Below are 16,367 nucleotides of genomic sequence, written 5' to 3'. Positions count from 1 at the left end.
TCTTGTGCCAGGAAGTGTGGTAGGAATTAGTGTGGAGATGCGGCCGTGTGCAAAGCCACAGATGGCTGCCTCCAGGAAGCCCACAGCCTAGTGGAGGAGATATGTAGTAATTGTCAGGCCTCCATGTGCAAGCCCGGACCCAGAAAGTCTGAAGTCCTGCCTGCCTTGGCTGATCATCCCCCAACCCCACTACCTGAGTTGGCCATTATCCCTGATCGCCCAGCGGAGCTTCCCCCAGTTAAGATGGCTCACCCCACCGTGCCATCTTAACTGTTATTCTCACCCCACCCTACCATCTTAACTACTCTTACCCCACCCGCCATCGTAACTGAACTTACAGTAATGTATACTCCTTGCCCCTACCCCCACCACTGTAACTAATCTTACTCTGTAACTTTCCACTGCCCACCCCAAACCTACAAAACCAACTCCTACCCCACCACCCTTCACTAACGCCTTTTTCGGCCTCAGCCCACCTGCACCCAGGCAAATAAACAGCCATGTTGCTCACACAAAGCCTGTTTGGCGGGCGGGGGGGGGGGGTCTCTTCATTCAAAGCGCGTATTTAAACAGTAATCAAACAATCTTATAACTTTTTGTAAAATGCCCATAGCAGATGTTCTGAGGAGTGGCTTTAGGAACTGTGAACACGGATCAGGGGAAGCAATGAGGGTTTCGATAGAGTTTTCCACTCTTGAGGCACCAGGTCCCCCACACAGTGAATCATTACTTGGAAAACGCCAGGCCTGGGGGCTTGGAAGCCCCTGCACCGCTCGAGCGGGTCCTGGCCCCTGCCCCGCCGTCGGGGGGCGCTGCCTCCTCCCGGGCGGCGGGGGGCGCTGCGGCCCGGCGGCGGGGGGCGCTGCCTCCTCCGGGACGGCGGGGGGCGCTGCGGGCCGGGCGGCGGGGGCGGCCCGGGCCGGCGCGGCGAGTCGCGCGGCGGATGGAGAGTCTGGCCGCGGCCGGCGGCGCCGCCTCCTCCTCGGGCCGGGCACGGCGGGCCGGGGCCTTTGTGTGAGGCGGCGGCGGCGATGGTGCTCGGGGCCCCGCGGAGCCGGGTAAGCGCGGCCGGGCAGAGGGCTGCCCCTGGCCGAGGCCCGACCCCCGGCTCGGCATTTCTCTTGCTCTTGCTGGGGTTCCTCCTGCCAGCTCCCCTCGGCCGGACCCATCCTCCCTGCCCGCGCGTCGACCCCGGCCGGCCCCGCCACCCCTCCCCTGGCCCCATATTCAGCCCCGTGCCCCCTCCGGGCTCACCCGGGTGAGCCCCCACGCTGTTTGTGAAAGGACCGAGGCGCGTGGTGCCCCCCAGAGGGAGCGTCCCAGCCGGTCCCGTGCCCTTCCCTCCCAGATGCGACTTTCCGGAGGAGAGACCGCCGCTCCCCCGGATTGTTGGGGGTCCTTCTCGGAAGTTCCCAGCCTGCCCCTCTCCCGCCCTCCACTACGGCTGCCCGGGGCTCCGACCCGCCTATCCTTCAGGGGTGGCCACCAGGGCCCGGGAGATGCTTGGCCGGTACCCCGCAATACTCAGACGCTTCCTGGGCCCCAGAAAAAGTTGGGAGTTGTTGGTAGAATCTGGAGAGATGGAGAAAGGGGCTGTGTTGCGCAGAGTTGTGAGACTGAACAGGGATGCAAGTAGCTCTTCTTTAGTCTTGCAAGAGTCAGAAAGGGCAGAAAGTGGTAATGAACTAGCCTCTAGGAGTCTTAACTGTATGATTAGAAGTCTTTCTTGCGGCATCAAGTAAATCGGTTAGCACAGGGCCAACAAAGCATAGACCCCGAAAAGGATGGCAAGAAAAGAATACATCATATTAAAGTGATATTAAATGCTACCACAGTTGTGTTCTACTTTGCTTTACTGTGCATTCTGAGTGTTTTAACTTCACAGAATACAGGGACTGTGATGAACCAGTATCTGGAGTGGCTCTGCGTTATCAAAAGGCCAGAGAGCAAGTATGTAGTATATGCAGAGAAAGATGGGGATTCAAGAATGTGAGATTTATTGAGAGGCTGAAGACACAGCAATGACAAAGCTAAAAGATGGAACCCCCTTACTGTTTCTCAGTAGCAAGTGGAGCTTCAGTAGTTGTGTTCAAGCATGTGTATGGCATTTGGCATCATGAGGGAAAAGAATATGGTGAATGAATTAGGGAAGCTTGTATTTAGAAGGAAATTAATAGGAAAAAAATTTGATCCAGTGGCGCTGGTAATGAAGTATAAGATTGTGTCCGAGGGAGTGCCTCTGGCTGGTTTCTAGGCACTGGCTTAAGACTAAGCTGTCAGATTGTCATCAGTCCTTTTGTTTTTTGTTATATCTCTTCGAGTATATACAGGAGGAGATGCCATTGCCTTATCATAAAGAGGAACTCTCCATGCCCATTTACTCCTGATTCCCACCCATGGCTTGGAAGAGTTGGGAGTGGTGGTATTTTCTCCTGCATAGCCTCTCCATCTTTTAGCCATCCATCTTTTTCTCTTGCTGTCCACAGATTAACCGTGCTAATAAGGAGATAATTTCATAGGAGCTGCTAAGATGGGCATGAGGATCAAACTGCAAAGCACCAACCACCCCAACAACCTGCTGAAGGAACTCAATAAGTGCCGGCTCTCGGAGACCATGTGCGACGTCACCATTGTGGTGGGGAGCCGCTCCTTCCCGGCCCACAAGGCTGTGCTGGCCTGCGCAGCTGGCTACTTCCAGAACCTCTTCCTGAATACTGGGCTTGATGCTGCCAGGACCTATGTGGTGGACTTCATCACCCCTGCCAACTTTGAGAAGGTTCTGAGCTTTGTCTACACATCAGAGCTCTTTACAGACCTGATCAATGTTGGGGTCATCTACGAGGTGGCTGAGCGTCTGGGTATGGAGGACCTCCTCCAGGCCTGTCACTCTACCTTTCCTGACCTGGAGAGCACTGCCAGGGCCAAGCCCCTGACCAGCACCAGTGAGAGTCACCCTGGTACCCTGAGTGGTCCTTCGGCAGAACCTGCCCATCCCCTTGGAGAACTCAGAGGTGGTGGGGACCACTTTGGTGCTGATAGAAACTACGTGTTGCCCAGTGATGCTGGAGGGAGCTATAAAGAGGAAGAGAGGAATGTTGCCAGTGACACCAACCATAGCCTGCCCCTGCCTCAACCACCACCACCACCACCACCACCAAAGACAGAAGACCACGATACCCCTGCTCTCTTCACATCCATTCCTAGCGTGATGACCCAGCCAGTCCTAGGCACTGTCAGCACGGGCATCCAGAGCAGCACCAGCTCCTGCCAGCCATACAAAGTTCAAAGCAATGGAGACTTCAGTAAAAACAGCTTCCTCACCCCTGACAATGCAGTAGACGTTACCATTGGGACCAACTCCTGTCTGAGCAATAGTGAGCACTCCAGAGATCCAGGCTTTGGGCCGATGGATGAGCTCCAGATGGAGGGCCTTGGGGATGACGACTTGCAGTTTGAAGACCCTGCTGAGGACATAGGCACAGCCGAGGAGGTGATTGAGCTAAGTGATGACAGTGAGGATGAACTGACTTTTGGAGAGAATGACAATCGGGAGAATAAGGCCATGCCCTGCCAGGTGTGCAAGAAAGTTCTGGAACCCAACATTCAACTGATCCGGCAGCATGCTCGGGACCATGTGGACCTGCTGACGGGGAACTGCAAGGTCTGCGAGACCCACTTCCAGGACCGAAACTCCCGGGTAACCCATGTCCTGTCCCACATTGGTATTTTCCTTTTCTCCTGCGACATGTGTGAAACTAAGTTCTTTACCCAGTGGCAGCTGACCCTTCACCGACGGGATGGCATATTTGAGAACAACATCATTGTCCACCCCAATGATCCCCTGCCAGGGAAGCTGGGTCTCTTTTCAGGGGCAGCCTCCCCAGAGCTGAAATGTGCTGCCTGTGGGAAAGCATTGGCCAAAGATTTTCACGTGGTCCGGGGCCACATCCTTGACCATCTGAACTTGAAGGGCCAGGCCTGCAGTGTCTGCGACCAGCGTCACCTTAACCTCTGCAGCCTCATGTGGCACACGCTGTCCCATCTCGGCATTTCAGTCTTCTCCTGCTCTGTCTGTGCCAACAGCTTTGTGGACTGGCATCTTCTAGAGAAGCACATGGCTGTGCACCAAAGCCTGGAAGATGCCCTCTTCCACTGCCACTTGTGCAGCCAGAGTTTCAAGTCAGAGGCTGCCTATCGCTACCACGTCAGCCAGCACAAATGTAACAGTGGCCTTGACGCACGGCCTGGTTTTGGGCTACAGCACCCAGCTCTCCAGAAGCGGAAGCTGCCAGCAGAGGAGTTTCTGAGTGAAGAGCTGGCACTGCAGGGCCAACCTGGGAATAGCAAGTATAGCTGCAAGGTCTGTGGCAAAAGATTTGCCCACACAAGCGAATTCAACTACCACCGGCGGATCCACACAGGCGAGAAGCCATACCAATGTAAGGTGTGCCACAAGTTCTTCCGAGGCCGCTCGACCATCAAATGCCACCTCAAGACACACTCGGGGGCCCTCATGTACCGCTGCACAGTCTGTGGACACTACAGTTCCACCCTGAACCTCATGAGCAAGCATGTCGGTGTGCACAAAGGCAGCCTCCCACCTGACTTCACCATCGAGCAGACCTTCATGTACATCATCCATTCCAAAGAGGCAGAAAAGAACCCAGACAGTTGACTGGGTCCCGCAGAGCCAGGGGGAGCACCCAAGCAGCAGCCAGGACGTTGATTTCTAAGGGCTGTTGGTCCCTCCCCAGCTGAAGTTATAATTTTGCCTTGGTAGGAATTCTGTTCTGTGTTTGTGTTTAAAGAAGAAAGAAGAAGAAATAGCACACAAGCTGTTACTGTTTTTGAGAAGCAACAGCCCTATCACATTTACCTCCATACCTGTTCTTGCCCATGAAGGGCTATGTTTTTCATTCTTTTTCGGCTGATTTTGGGATCTAGTCAAGCAGTTGGTGTCAACTAGATCCCTTCCCCAGCCTCTCTAGTTTTAGTTTACTGATAGGTTTTATGCTGCTAAGAATCCAACCAACAGCCTCACTGAACAGAGGAGGTGAAGGGAACTTTTCACTGTGGGTGGTACTGCCAGGCCTCCAACTGGGATGACCGGCTTTGAGAAAGATTGTGGGAATGCGGTTGTTCAGAAAAGACAGGTCAGCAGGGCAGTCCCCTCAGTTTCCAGCCCTCGGCTGGGTATCAGGGATGTAGGTGTCTGCTTACTTTACGGCCCTAATCTGCTGATTGGACAGTGAAAATCTTTTGGCAGCTAGATTCACACTGGGGACAGAGCTTTCTATTTAGGTCAGAAAGCTTTGGGTTGAATCCCTGCCAGCCACAAGGGGTGCTCTGTGGTGCTACTAGAAGTGGCAGTCTGGATGGACCAGAAAGGTTTCTCTTTTCTCCTCATTTCCAAAGAAACATGATTTTATGGAGTCATGGGCCGATATGTCCGGCCTGTGGGGCAGAGAGGATAGGGAACCACTTTGATATAGTCATTTCTGTTGTGGCTACTCCTGTTGGCCATGAGTGTCCTGGTGGAGAGGTGGGGATGTCTCTGACAGCAGCAGCCTTGCCTTAATTTATATCTGGTCTCCCACCCAGAAGTGTTTGGCCCATGGTGTAGATAAGCTGACTCCATGAGGTGGTGGAGTGGTGGACCTCAAGCCCTTTGGGATTAAAGGGACCTGAGTAGCTGGTGGTGTGTAGCAGGGTGTGCGTTCTGACTGTGCTAGTCGGGTAACCTGTTTACTTTGTGCTGACAGTGTGGGAGATTTGGCAGCTCACCTTTGACCTGCTGGAATTTATCCTGAGCTGTCATTGCTGTGACCTCCAGGGGGCGCTGTTGGATGGCAGCTGGTTCAGGCCCTCCCTGGGTGGCTGCAGAGTGTGCCCGCCCAGCCCCCGCAGCTGGTTAGCTCCACTCTTACTTGGTTTTCTAAGGGGTTTTTCCCAAAGAAGGTTTGAGGGAGAGGGCCCTCGATCTTGCATACTTGCGAGGTGTCACCTCAGGAGCTCATACTACCTCACCCTGCTCAGGCGAGCCCTGGCCTCAGCCCCGACACTGCCCCTGGTGGGATTCCATAGCACCCCGGGATGTTTCACAAGCAAGTGGTTTTCATTAACTCGCAAAGCCTTTTTGGACATTAATATTTATTTATTTTTGTTTTTGTATACCTATTATCCAGCATCTCTTTTGTGTAAGAGACTTTAGGAAAATGAGTTTCTCGCCAGCAAGTAGCCATATTCCAGAGAAGTCTTGACCAGAGATTTGGAGAACCAGGAGTGTTGACTAAGGGAGGACATGTCAAGCCCTTAAGCAAATTCTTTTATTCTCCAGGTTGTCTCTAGCATAATAAAACCAGTGAAACCTTTAGGCCATGGGTATATGTTCTAGAAAGTTTGGACCAGTTTAATTCCAGGCCTTTCATCCCCCTTCCATCCTGTGATGGAGTACATTGAGGATGGGGTTGAAGGGAGCAAGTGACATGAAGGACCTTTTTGCACAGTTTGGAAGCCTCCTGTCCTTATTTATATTGAGACGTCAGACAAACCAAAGCTCCATCCCTGTTGGACCTGCTGCTTCTCCCCAGCCCTGAACTGATAAAGCCACAGAGTTGGAGTACATGGCTCTCTGATGTGGTGACTATTAGATGAAGGGACTTGTACAGTGGCCAGTTTAAAGGTCTACCTTAGACCATCTAAACCCACCTTATTCAGTGTCCCCTCAGGACATTCTCATCAGGCAGTGTTCTCATCAAGCAGTGTTGAGACTTCGTTACTGACTGGCTCCCTTTCTGACACTGACCATTAGAATTTACAATCAAGTGTCTGCTACATTTTCAAGCATGAGCAATCCCTCCCAGACTGTTGGTGAGGACTGATTTTTGAAATACTGGTGTGAGAGAGGCAGTAATTACTGGAACCATCCAAGTGGCTGAGAGTGGATTAATGTGCTGGAGAAATCTTTTTCCTTAGCAGAGGGCATCATGGATGCTGGGTGGTCTGTGTACTTAAACTGAAACTGTGAAGTTTTCCCTTTTTTGCCAGTAAACCAAAAAGCAGATCCTTGAAACACAAAACAAAAAAACTGCACTACTTGATCCCCCTGGGGCTAGGTGGTTGATCAGGGTGGCCCGGTTGGTCCCAGTCAGATACGTCGTAGGATCAGTAGCTCATGAGACTTGTTGACTAAACCCCTATATTCACACCTGAACGTCCCCGTTCCTCACCCACCCCCAAATCATGTCTGCTTCCTCTGCCTCTAGCTCACCCTCTTCTGAATGGTTTTACTTGAAACACTACATGGTGGCAGAGGGCACCCCGGGATACCTGGTAGAAGGTATTCATTTTATTTTGCATTTTTAGTTGTTTTGACTTTCTGTTCATTTGGTTTTGTTGCTCCCTCTCTCCTGGAGCCCAGTTTCGTACTGTCTTCTGTGTTCCTCTGAAGTTCTGTTTGAGCCTTGAATGTCCTCTTCTCCCTCTTTCTTGGTATGTACTCAGGACCAGCCACATCATTTGTGGAACCCTCTTATTCACAAATTATTAAGAATTTCAAGATGGTGATCATAGAGCATCAGACCAAATATGAGGCCATTCCCAACTTGTCTTCTGAAGAGAAAATGGTAATACTTGTGTGGCACCTGGGGTTAAACAGCAAAGCCTCCATGTGGCCAGAGGCAGAGATTAATATCCTGGCACTCCAGTGGCCCACTGCACTGATGCCACAGCACCCGCTGGGAAGCTCTGCTAAATCTTAGTATTTGATCCTACATTTTATGACTCCATGGAGTTCCCATAGTCTGTGGCTAGTTAGGAAGAAAGGAGGTGGGATGGGGTCAGGCCCAGGTGACTTGTAAGAATAAGGAGATGGGTAAAAGGTTTTTTGACATCCTTCTTTTCTGATCTGTGAGTACCTGTTTGTCTCCAGGCCAAACCTTTGGGCTTAAATACCTTTCCTAGATAGGTTTCTGCTACTGTTGAATTTTCTTCCTCCTCTAGCCTCCTGCTGTGCCTCCTTCACCAGGCCCCAGACTGACTACTCAACTTCCCAAATTTAAACTTTCTAGATAGATGCTGAATTTGTTGGTAAGGGAGTGGGCTCTATGGAGTGGTCTGTGCCCATCTGGGACCCTTTTCCCTAAATCCTGCACCAAATGTGTCAGGAGGCAGGGTGCACAGCGTTAGTTTCAATGTGGTTATTAAGCTTCACATCAGAATGAAAATGAAACTCTCGATTTTGATGTTTCTTTATAACCCTTCCCCATCCAATCCACTTGCCCACCCCCCACCTTGAATAGCTAAAGTCTCCTATGAAACAGATACGCGTTGATGTCTAACTCCTTCCATTAAATTAATAAAGTACTGACCTCCTAATATTTAAGTTTACTATCTATTGCTGTAAAGTTTTGTATATTTTGTAAACTTTTTTTCCCCAAATAGTAGATGTCTAAAATCGTTGTACATCTGATTCTTTTATATTCCATTGTTCAGCACAAAGTGTGGTTTTTATTTAGAATAAAAAAAGAAATTTGAAATGAGAGTTCTCTTCCTGTCTACTATCATATGCACATACCTGGAGTTGAGAATACCTGGGCTCATCACCCTTTCAGTAGCACATTTCTGCCTAGCAGATGGCACAATTCTCTCAGGTAGCACATTTTCCTTTCCTATAGCTGGAATTCCCCAGGATTAACTCGTTGACCCGTTTTTAGTGGGAAATTAAGTCAAAGACTCAACCTTTTCAGGAGGTGTCCCTGAGAGGATCCTCCATCAGCCCAGAGACAGTGGTGGGTCTCTGCCTGTGTCTAGTTGGACTAATTTTACCAAGCGAGAGATTTGGCTACCATTTATCTTGCCAGTGTCATTTAATTTGATAGGACATCATGTTTCTTTGAGCGGAGCAAGTCAGATTCAAACAGCGAGGAGGAAAAGTTTGGCGTGGTTTAATGAGGTTGATACACAGAGGAGACAGAGCTCAAGAAGTCAGGGAGTGATGTTCATTTGGTCCCAGAGCATGTGGCCCAGGTGGGGCACCCGTCAATGCTCAGTAGATGCTGAGCATAACAGCTGGTTCCCACTCTTCCCTTCCGATGATGGGAGGCCTTAGGGAAGTATTCATACTGCCAGGGTGATAACTAATCTTGGGGGAGTGGTCTCTGAGGTGACCTGGAACGTGATAGACAAAAAATTTGGTTTCCCTTGGGAAACTCCTGTAGTCCAAGTCTGAGGAGGCAGTGATATGCGCATCAGATCTTGGCTTGCTTTTTTATGTTGGGACAAGGGAGGAAAGTCTTTTCAATGTGAATTCTGTGTTGGTAGGTTAAGCCCTTACTGTGACCCAACCCACAACCCAGACTCCTGGTTCACAAAGCCTTCAGCTCTGTGCTACTGAGCAGCTGTCTGCAGTGTAAGACCCTTTCAGGTTTGGGCCCAGTGAGGAGGGGGATGGATGAGAGATGCAGGTTTCCTTCCATGCTCCTGGTCAAGCGGGGTGTGTATGCAATTGGAGCACACGGTCAGCACATCTGCAGAACAGGTTCTGATTTATCAAAGCAGAGCAGGTGGTCTCAGGGTCAGTGAGTAGTTACTCCAAGTTAAACATTCTGGACACATCAAGCACTTGAGCAGGACAGAGGAGATGGTGAAGAGGCTATCAGTGATCCCATCCAGTCCCTTCACCACAGGCAGGATTAAGAGGCAAAGGACGTGGAATTGGAGGGTGGAAACTAGATCCTGTTCTTAGGCCTTCACCTCAAGAGTTCTTCATGGACAGGGTCCTGGTCTCCCAAATGTAAGTGATTCTTTTCCAGAAGGCCTACTTGTTAACAGAGGACTTGTTCCATCCATAGAACAAATGTGAAGGAACGTAAGTTGTGGGACAGGAAAATTATGAAAAGACATGGCCAGGGAAAACGGACATAGCAGTGTCAGTGCTCTGCCCTGTGACGGAATGAGATGTGGCCTTACCCATCTGTGCCAGGGACAGAGGGTGAAGGACAGAGCATCTGTCAGCACCTGCTGCTGGCTGTCCCAAGGACTGCTCCCAGAATGACATCCCTTGATACTTTCCTATTATCTGGAAAGAAAGAGATGGGGGTGGGTTAGGCTTTCTGGTAGCTCTGTGTCTCCCTAGAAGTCTGGAAGTGTCCTAGACCTGAAGCCGGGAGGAGGTCAGCTGTGAGCAGCTGGCTCTGGGACAGCTCCTCTGCTTGTGGGAAGGGAGCAGGATGGACAACAGGGAGGGGAGGGTGTCAGCAAGGAAATGGAGCTGTGTTTCCTGGATGGCGGTGGGTGGAGATACTATCCTGCCGACCCAGTTGCAGGGTGCAGCTCTCAGACCTTGGCTTCGCCCCACCCTTGCCGTCCCCTTCACTTATCATAGCTGTGCATAGGATGCACGGCTAGGGAACGGCCTGCTGGAGCCGCCTGGTTCCTTGGCCTCTGGCCTCTTGTACCCATAACCTGCATAGTGAACTGGAAAATCAACAAGCTCACAAACACAAAAGGAGTTTTGTGAGGTTCCTGCGGAGCTCACTTTTTCCGGCCAGAGTGATTTATGAAATGAATGCGTCTAGTTTCCTCTGCCGAGCACCTCTTTAGCCTCGGCTCCCTTCCCAATCCCAGCTGGAAGTACAGATTTTTTTAAAGATCCAGAGTCCATAGCTGTCTCTCCCATTTATTTCACCTTTTTTTCCTGCATGACTCCCTTAGACACAAGGATGGGGACAAATAGTGCAACACTGAGGGCCTGCTCTCTATCCCTCATCCCGTCTCCTTCTCCCCACCTCAGTATTTTAAGATAGGCTTAAAATTGAACGTGAATCCTCTGACCCTCCCACTGCATCGCCCCAAATCTCCCACCTACACTCTCACCTGTGCCATTTCCTTCACTGTTGGAGGAGCCTGGCATCTACTTCAGCTGGATGTAAGAGGTTGAGGGGGAGTGACAGGGGAAGTATTTGGAAGCAAAGGGGGTGCCTGAAAGCTCAGGCTTGGCTCAGGGTGGGGGCCTGCTGCAGTGGGCTGGCTGTCCACCTTGGTGATGACAATGGAATGCTGGGTGGAAGAGGAGGCGTGTGTGCCTGCCCTGGCCTGGTCCTTAGGCAGGTAATGGACTATGGCGTTCAGAAGCTGGTCCCGGAAGCGCGGGCTAAGAAAGTTGTAAAGGATGGGATTGATGACACAGTGCAGCATGGAGAAGCAGTCGACGACTTCATGGAAGAAGTAGAGCAGGTGGACCAGGTGGCAGTGGAGGGAGATGTGGGTCCAATGCAGTGTGAGCAGCAGCAGGGTCACATGGTAGGGCAGCCAGCAAATAACGAAGACGGCCACGTAGGCACACATCAGCAGGCAGTGGCGCCGGCTCTCGGGCTGTCTTAGCTGCCGCAGCCGGCAGGCCATCAGTACATTGAAGACTGTGATGAGAGGGAAGGGCAGCAGGAAACCCAGGATGGTGGTGGACAGGGTCACTGCCAGGGCCCAGCTGCTATACGTTTCAAAAGGTGCCATGAAGAGGCACACGGGCTCGGGGCCCTCTATCAGCTGGATGTGGACCACCTCAGGCAGCGGGATGATGGCAGAGAGGACCCAGATGCCTGCACACACGGCCCTCCGCACCTGGTGCTGGTGACGCTGCCAGGAGGGGGAGGTGCTGGTGAGGGTGGCATAGCGATCGATGCTGAGGCACACCAGGAAGAAGATGCTGCTATACATGTTGGCAAAGTAGAAGTAGTGAGTGAAGCGACAGAAGAAGCTGCCCCAGAGCCAGGTGTAGTCCAGCATGACCTCCAGCATCCACACGGGCAGAGACAGGACGACGCCCAGGTCCGCTATGGCCATGTTGAGGATGTAGAGGTTCAGCAGCCTCGCCCGGCCTGAGCTGTGCCAGTTGACGCATATCACCAGGAGGTTCTCCACCAGCCCAACCACAAACATGGCCAGGTAGAGGACAAAGAGGACCACACGCTTGGTGCTCTCGCTGAGCTCCACGTGGCACTGGAACAAAGTGTGGTTGAAGAGGTCGAGCAGCTCAGTCCAGTTGTGGATCTCTCCAAGGTCACTGGCAGGCACTGCGGTGACCCCCTCCCAGGGGCCGGGCCCCCAGCTGGGTGTCACTGACATTGGGACCAGCACACACGGATGAAGGCAGGGTTGGAAGGGAAAGCAGACCTCGAGAGCCTTGTGTCTTCAAGGTAGAGGCCAGAGGGAGTCACCTGCTTTGGGGAAAGATTCCAGGGCTGACGAGGCAAGAAAGGGAAGTTTAGCTTTCAAACTGCGATTAAATAAATGATACGCAACTCGCTAGCTCTGACCCAACAGCAGAGATACTTTCTTAGGGGGTTTCAGTGCTGGAAGAGGCCAGGACTGTTGGTGTCCACCAGTTCTTCTCATCCCCAGCCGGTCCCGCTCAGCAGCACCTCATCCCCCGACCCCTGCCATTCCTAGGTAGTCTCCAATCTCCACCTCTCTCCCGGCACTTCATTCCTCGGCCCTTTTGCACAGGTCTTCATTGCACTTTTTCTGTCTCGTTATTTGGACTGTGAGTATGGAACGCCCGCACGCCCCACACACATCTGATTCACCCCAGGAAAACCTGTGGATCATGCAGGAAAGCCAGCTGCCTCCAAAGCCCTGCTTCTCTCTCATCTTTCCTGGGACAGGGCGACACTCACCTGAATTTCCCTTGGAGGCTCCTAGGTCCTGGAGGGAGGGCCGGCAGGTCCAGGCTGTGGGGAGCTGTGAGGAGGCTGGAGGGGCTGTGGCTGTGGGGCTGGCTTCCCTGCTGGCTTCAGGACTGCCCTCCTCATCCGGGAAGCAGCTGTGACTGCCAAGGCTCTGTGGGGAGGGCTGGAGTTTTTCCTGCACTCCCCCAATCCGGTTACAGGGGACGTCCCAGTAAAAGACCCTCTGTGCCAGTGGCGGGGAGGTCGTACTGCCGGCATTAAAATCCCAACTCCTCCTTCACTCTCTGAATGAATTTACCTCTTTCCTTAGCCTCAGTGCTCTCCTCTGCAAAGTGGGGTCAACAATATTATCTGCTAAAAGGGAGATTGTGAGAATTAAAGGAGCCATTGAGGGAGGAAGAGTGCTTAGCTCAGGTCAGGCCAGTGGGAAATGTTTTACGTATATGTGTATTTTCCACTCCCTAAGTCGGCTTGGAATCCCTCTCTCCCCTGTCTTCATTCCTGCTAGAGTGAAACTGGATACAGGAGTGTAAGGGAGGGCTAAAATACATCTGAAAATCAGTTGGGCTTTTAATGGCTCTGGCCTGCCCCTACCATTCTCCCCAGCCTCTCACAGGGCTGTGAGCTCCCTGCCTTCATCTTGTGACTGGAGGTGAGAATCTGGGGAGAGAGAAAAGACTGAATGGCTGGGCGTGGCAGGTCACGCTTGTAACCCAGCACTGTGGAGGGCCAAGGCTGGGGGATCACTTGAGGTCAGGAGTGTGAGATCAGCTTGGCCAACATAGTGAAACCCTGTCTCTACTAAAAATACAAAAATTAGCTGGATGTGGTGACATGTGCCTGTAATCCCATCTACTCGGGAGGCTGAGGCAGGAGAATCACTTGAGCCCAGGAGGCGGAGGTTGCAGTGATCCGAGATCAGAGTGAGGCTCTGTCTCAATTTAAAATAAAAATAAAAATAAGAATAAGATTGCATGTGGGGTGTCAAGGGGGCTTTGTCAAAGCTTCAGGGAGACTGCTGAATGGGCAGGGAGAGTGAGAACAGCACCCTCCCCACTGTCCCTGCCCTGTGGCTCTATACTTCTCTGCATGAAGGGGGTGGTGTGTGACTGGAAGAGGCCAGGAGATGGGGCGTCGGGGAGGGAGAGCAGACTTCTCTCCCCTCCAAGCTAGAGGGTAAGGGACTCTGAGCCGCGCGTTATGTGTCAGCATCTTGTGTCCGCAGAGCTTCCTGCCTCTCAGAGTGCTTTCACCTCACTTCATCTCATTCGATTCTGGAGATACTCCTGTGGAGAGGATTGTGCCACCACCTCTGTCTAGGTGCTAAACATCTTCATTACTCCAAAAGAAAACCCCATAACCATTAAGCAGTCGATCCTATTCCCCCTACCCCCAACCTTCTGCTTCCTGTCTCTATGGATTTACCTATTCTGGATATTTAATAGAAAGGGAACCGTATAACATGGGACTTTCTGTGTCTGCGTGTCTTTTTCATTTAGCATGTTTTCAAGGTGCATTCACATTGGAATGCATCCGTACTTCATTTCCTTTCATGGCTGAGTAATGTTCCATGATGTCTGTGTGTACATACATACACACACCACATTTTGTTTATCCACTCAAAAACAACATTTTTTATTTATTATTATTATATATATATATATATATATATATTTTTTTTTTTTTTTTTGAGACGGAGTTTCACTCTTGTTACCCAGGCTGGAGTGCAATGGCGCGATCTCGGCTCACCGCAACCTCCGCCTCCTGGGTTCAGGCAATTCTCCTGCCTCAGCCTCCTTGAGTAGCTAGGATTACAGGCATGTGCCACCATGCCCAGCTAATTTTTTGTATTTTTAGTAGAGACGGGGTTTCACCATGTTGACCAGGATGGTCTTGATCTCTTGACCTCGTGATCCACCCGCCTCGGCCTCCCAAAGTGCTGGGATTACAGGCTTGAGCCACCGCGCCCGGCCTATTTTTTATTATTTTTTTAAAGATGGGGTTTCACCATGTTGGTCAGGCTGGTCTTGAACTCCTGACTTCAGGTGATCCACCCGCCTTGGCCTCCAAAGTGCTTGGATTACAGGCGTGAACCACCACGCCCGGCCAAAAAGAACATTTTTTAAAAAGTCTGCTAATTGATTCTTTTATTATGGTAAAATATACATAAAATTTACCATGTTAACCATTTTTGGATGTGCAGTTCAGTAGCACTGAATGCATTCACACTGCTGTGCAACCATCAGCACCATTTATCTCCGTGGGAGGGGATATTTTTAACTTTGCAGTTTTCTTAAACCTTCCACTTACATATCAGATCACTCTGATATGCAGTGAGCAGTGGCTCACACCAGTAATCTCAGTGCTTTGGGAGGCTGAGGTGGGAAGACTGTTTGAGTGCAGGAGTTTGAGACCAGCCTGTGCAACAAGATGAGACCTTAAAAAATAAAATAATTAACTAGGTGTGGTGATGCAGCCTGTACTTGGGAGGCTGAGGTGGGGGGATCACTTGAGGCAAGGAAATCAAGGCTGCAGTGAGCTATGATCACACTGCTGCAATGAAGCCTGGGCGAGAGAGATAGATCCCATCTCTTAAAAAAAAAATACAATCCTGGGCTAGTTGGGTGGCTCACACCTGTAATCCTAGCATTTTGGGAGGTTGAGGTGGGCATATCACCTGAGGTTAGGAATTTGAGACCAGCCTGGCCAACATGACGAAATCTTGTCTCTACTAAAAATGCAAAAATTAGCCAGGTGTGGTGGTGTGTGCCTGTAATCTCAGCTACCCAGGAGGCTGAGGTGGGAGAATCTCTTGAACCAGGGAGGTGGAGGTTGCAGTGAGCTGAGATCACACCACTGTATTCCAGGCTGTGTGACAGAGTGAGACTCTGTTTCAAAAAACAACAAAACAAAACAAAACAAAATCATGATGAACCATGACAGTGTGAAATGTGGTTTACTTTGATTTTTCAGTTAGTTTTGCTCTCTCATTCTCTCTCTTTAGGATCTTAGTTTCTATCCCATTAATATTTTTCTCCAATCAGGAGACTTCTGAGAATTTGCCCTTCCCACTACATGCTTTTGACCCATGCAAATGAAGCCTGTCCTGGACCACCCTCCAAGGAAGACCCTGGTCTGATCTTTGTCCTCTCCAGGTGGCCACATCTGTGTCCATTTCTGTTTCTCACAACACTGCCCTTTAGTGGCTCCTATCTCCTGGGTCTCTGAATTGTCCTTCCCAGATGGAGACATCCCCCTGCAGCCTCACTTCTACCTGCTCCCTGTTCCCACCTACTCCTGTCACCCAAGGTGTATTTGTAGAAAGAGGAAGTGATGGTGGCTCCTTCTGCCAGAGGCTCAGAGGGAAAGCTCCTCCCTCAGGAAGAAGAAAGTGATAGCTCTACAGTTTCCATGTGGGGCTTTTTTAGGGGGTGGGGGTGCAGCTAGAAAGAGAGAAACTGGGAGGAAGAGAAAGAGGGAGGAGCAGGAGGCCAGGCTCCTTGCCAATCTGGGCAAAAGGAGCAACTTTGCTGTGTGCAGCAGGAACACCAGCAGTGAAACAATTCCTGGAAATTTACTCATTGTCCTCCCCATCCCATTTTTTTTTCCCCCCAAAAAGTGTAAACAAGGCTTTGTGATCAACAATCAGAAAGGAAGGAAGGTACCAGGGAGGAGGTATTG

The 16,367-nt window shown here is 51.0% G+C and overlaps 2 protein-coding genes and 1 pseudogene across 4 annotated transcripts; 1 reads left to right on the top strand and 2 right to left on the bottom strand.

Annotated features, from left to right (window-relative positions):
• Positions 1–915: 915 nt before the first annotated feature.
• ZBTB39 (zinc finger and BTB domain containing 39) lies at positions 916–8,537 on the top strand. The gene is made up of 2 exons (XM_039472491.2): positions 916–1,058; positions 2,487–8,537. Exon 2 carries the CDS (start codon positions 2,531–2,533, stop codon positions 4,673–4,675), a length of 2,145 nt encoding a protein of 714 aa, XP_039328425.1. The 5' UTR covers positions 916–1,058; positions 2,487–2,530; the 3' UTR covers positions 4,676–8,537.
• A 393-nt stretch (positions 8,538–8,930) lies between these two features.
• On the bottom strand, positions 8,931–10,912 carry LOC104651163 (uncharacterized; annotated as a pseudogene).
• On the bottom strand, positions 8,931–12,897 carry ACKR5 (atypical chemokine receptor 5). 3 transcript variants are annotated; one of them, XM_010337208.3, is made up of 3 exons: positions 12,675–12,897; positions 10,876–12,239; positions 8,931–10,078 (listed from the first exon to the last, which is right to left on the bottom strand). In XM_010337208.3, exon 2 carries the CDS (start codon positions 12,121–12,123, stop codon positions 10,918–10,920), a length of 1,206 nt encoding a protein of 401 aa, XP_010335510.1. In that variant the 5' UTR covers positions 12,124–12,239; positions 12,675–12,897; the 3' UTR covers positions 8,931–10,078; positions 10,876–10,917. The 3 variants fall into 3 exon arrangements, with proteins under 3 accessions (XP_010335510.1, XP_010335512.1, XP_010335511.1); XM_010337210.3 differs by having other exon boundaries at positions 10,876–12,218; XM_010337209.3 differs by having other exon boundaries at positions 10,876–12,215.
• Positions 12,898–16,367: the final 3,470 nt, after the last annotated feature.

Source organism: Saimiri boliviensis, chromosome 7 (assembly GCF_048565385.1).
Source record: "Saimiri boliviensis isolate mSaiBol1 chromosome 7, mSaiBol1.pri, whole genome shotgun sequence".
Taxonomy (NCBI): Eukaryota; Metazoa; Chordata; class Mammalia; order Primates; family Cebidae; genus Saimiri; species Saimiri boliviensis.
The sequence above is the reverse complement of the archived record's forward strand: the minus strand, read 5'-3'. Positions and strand labels throughout refer to the sequence as shown.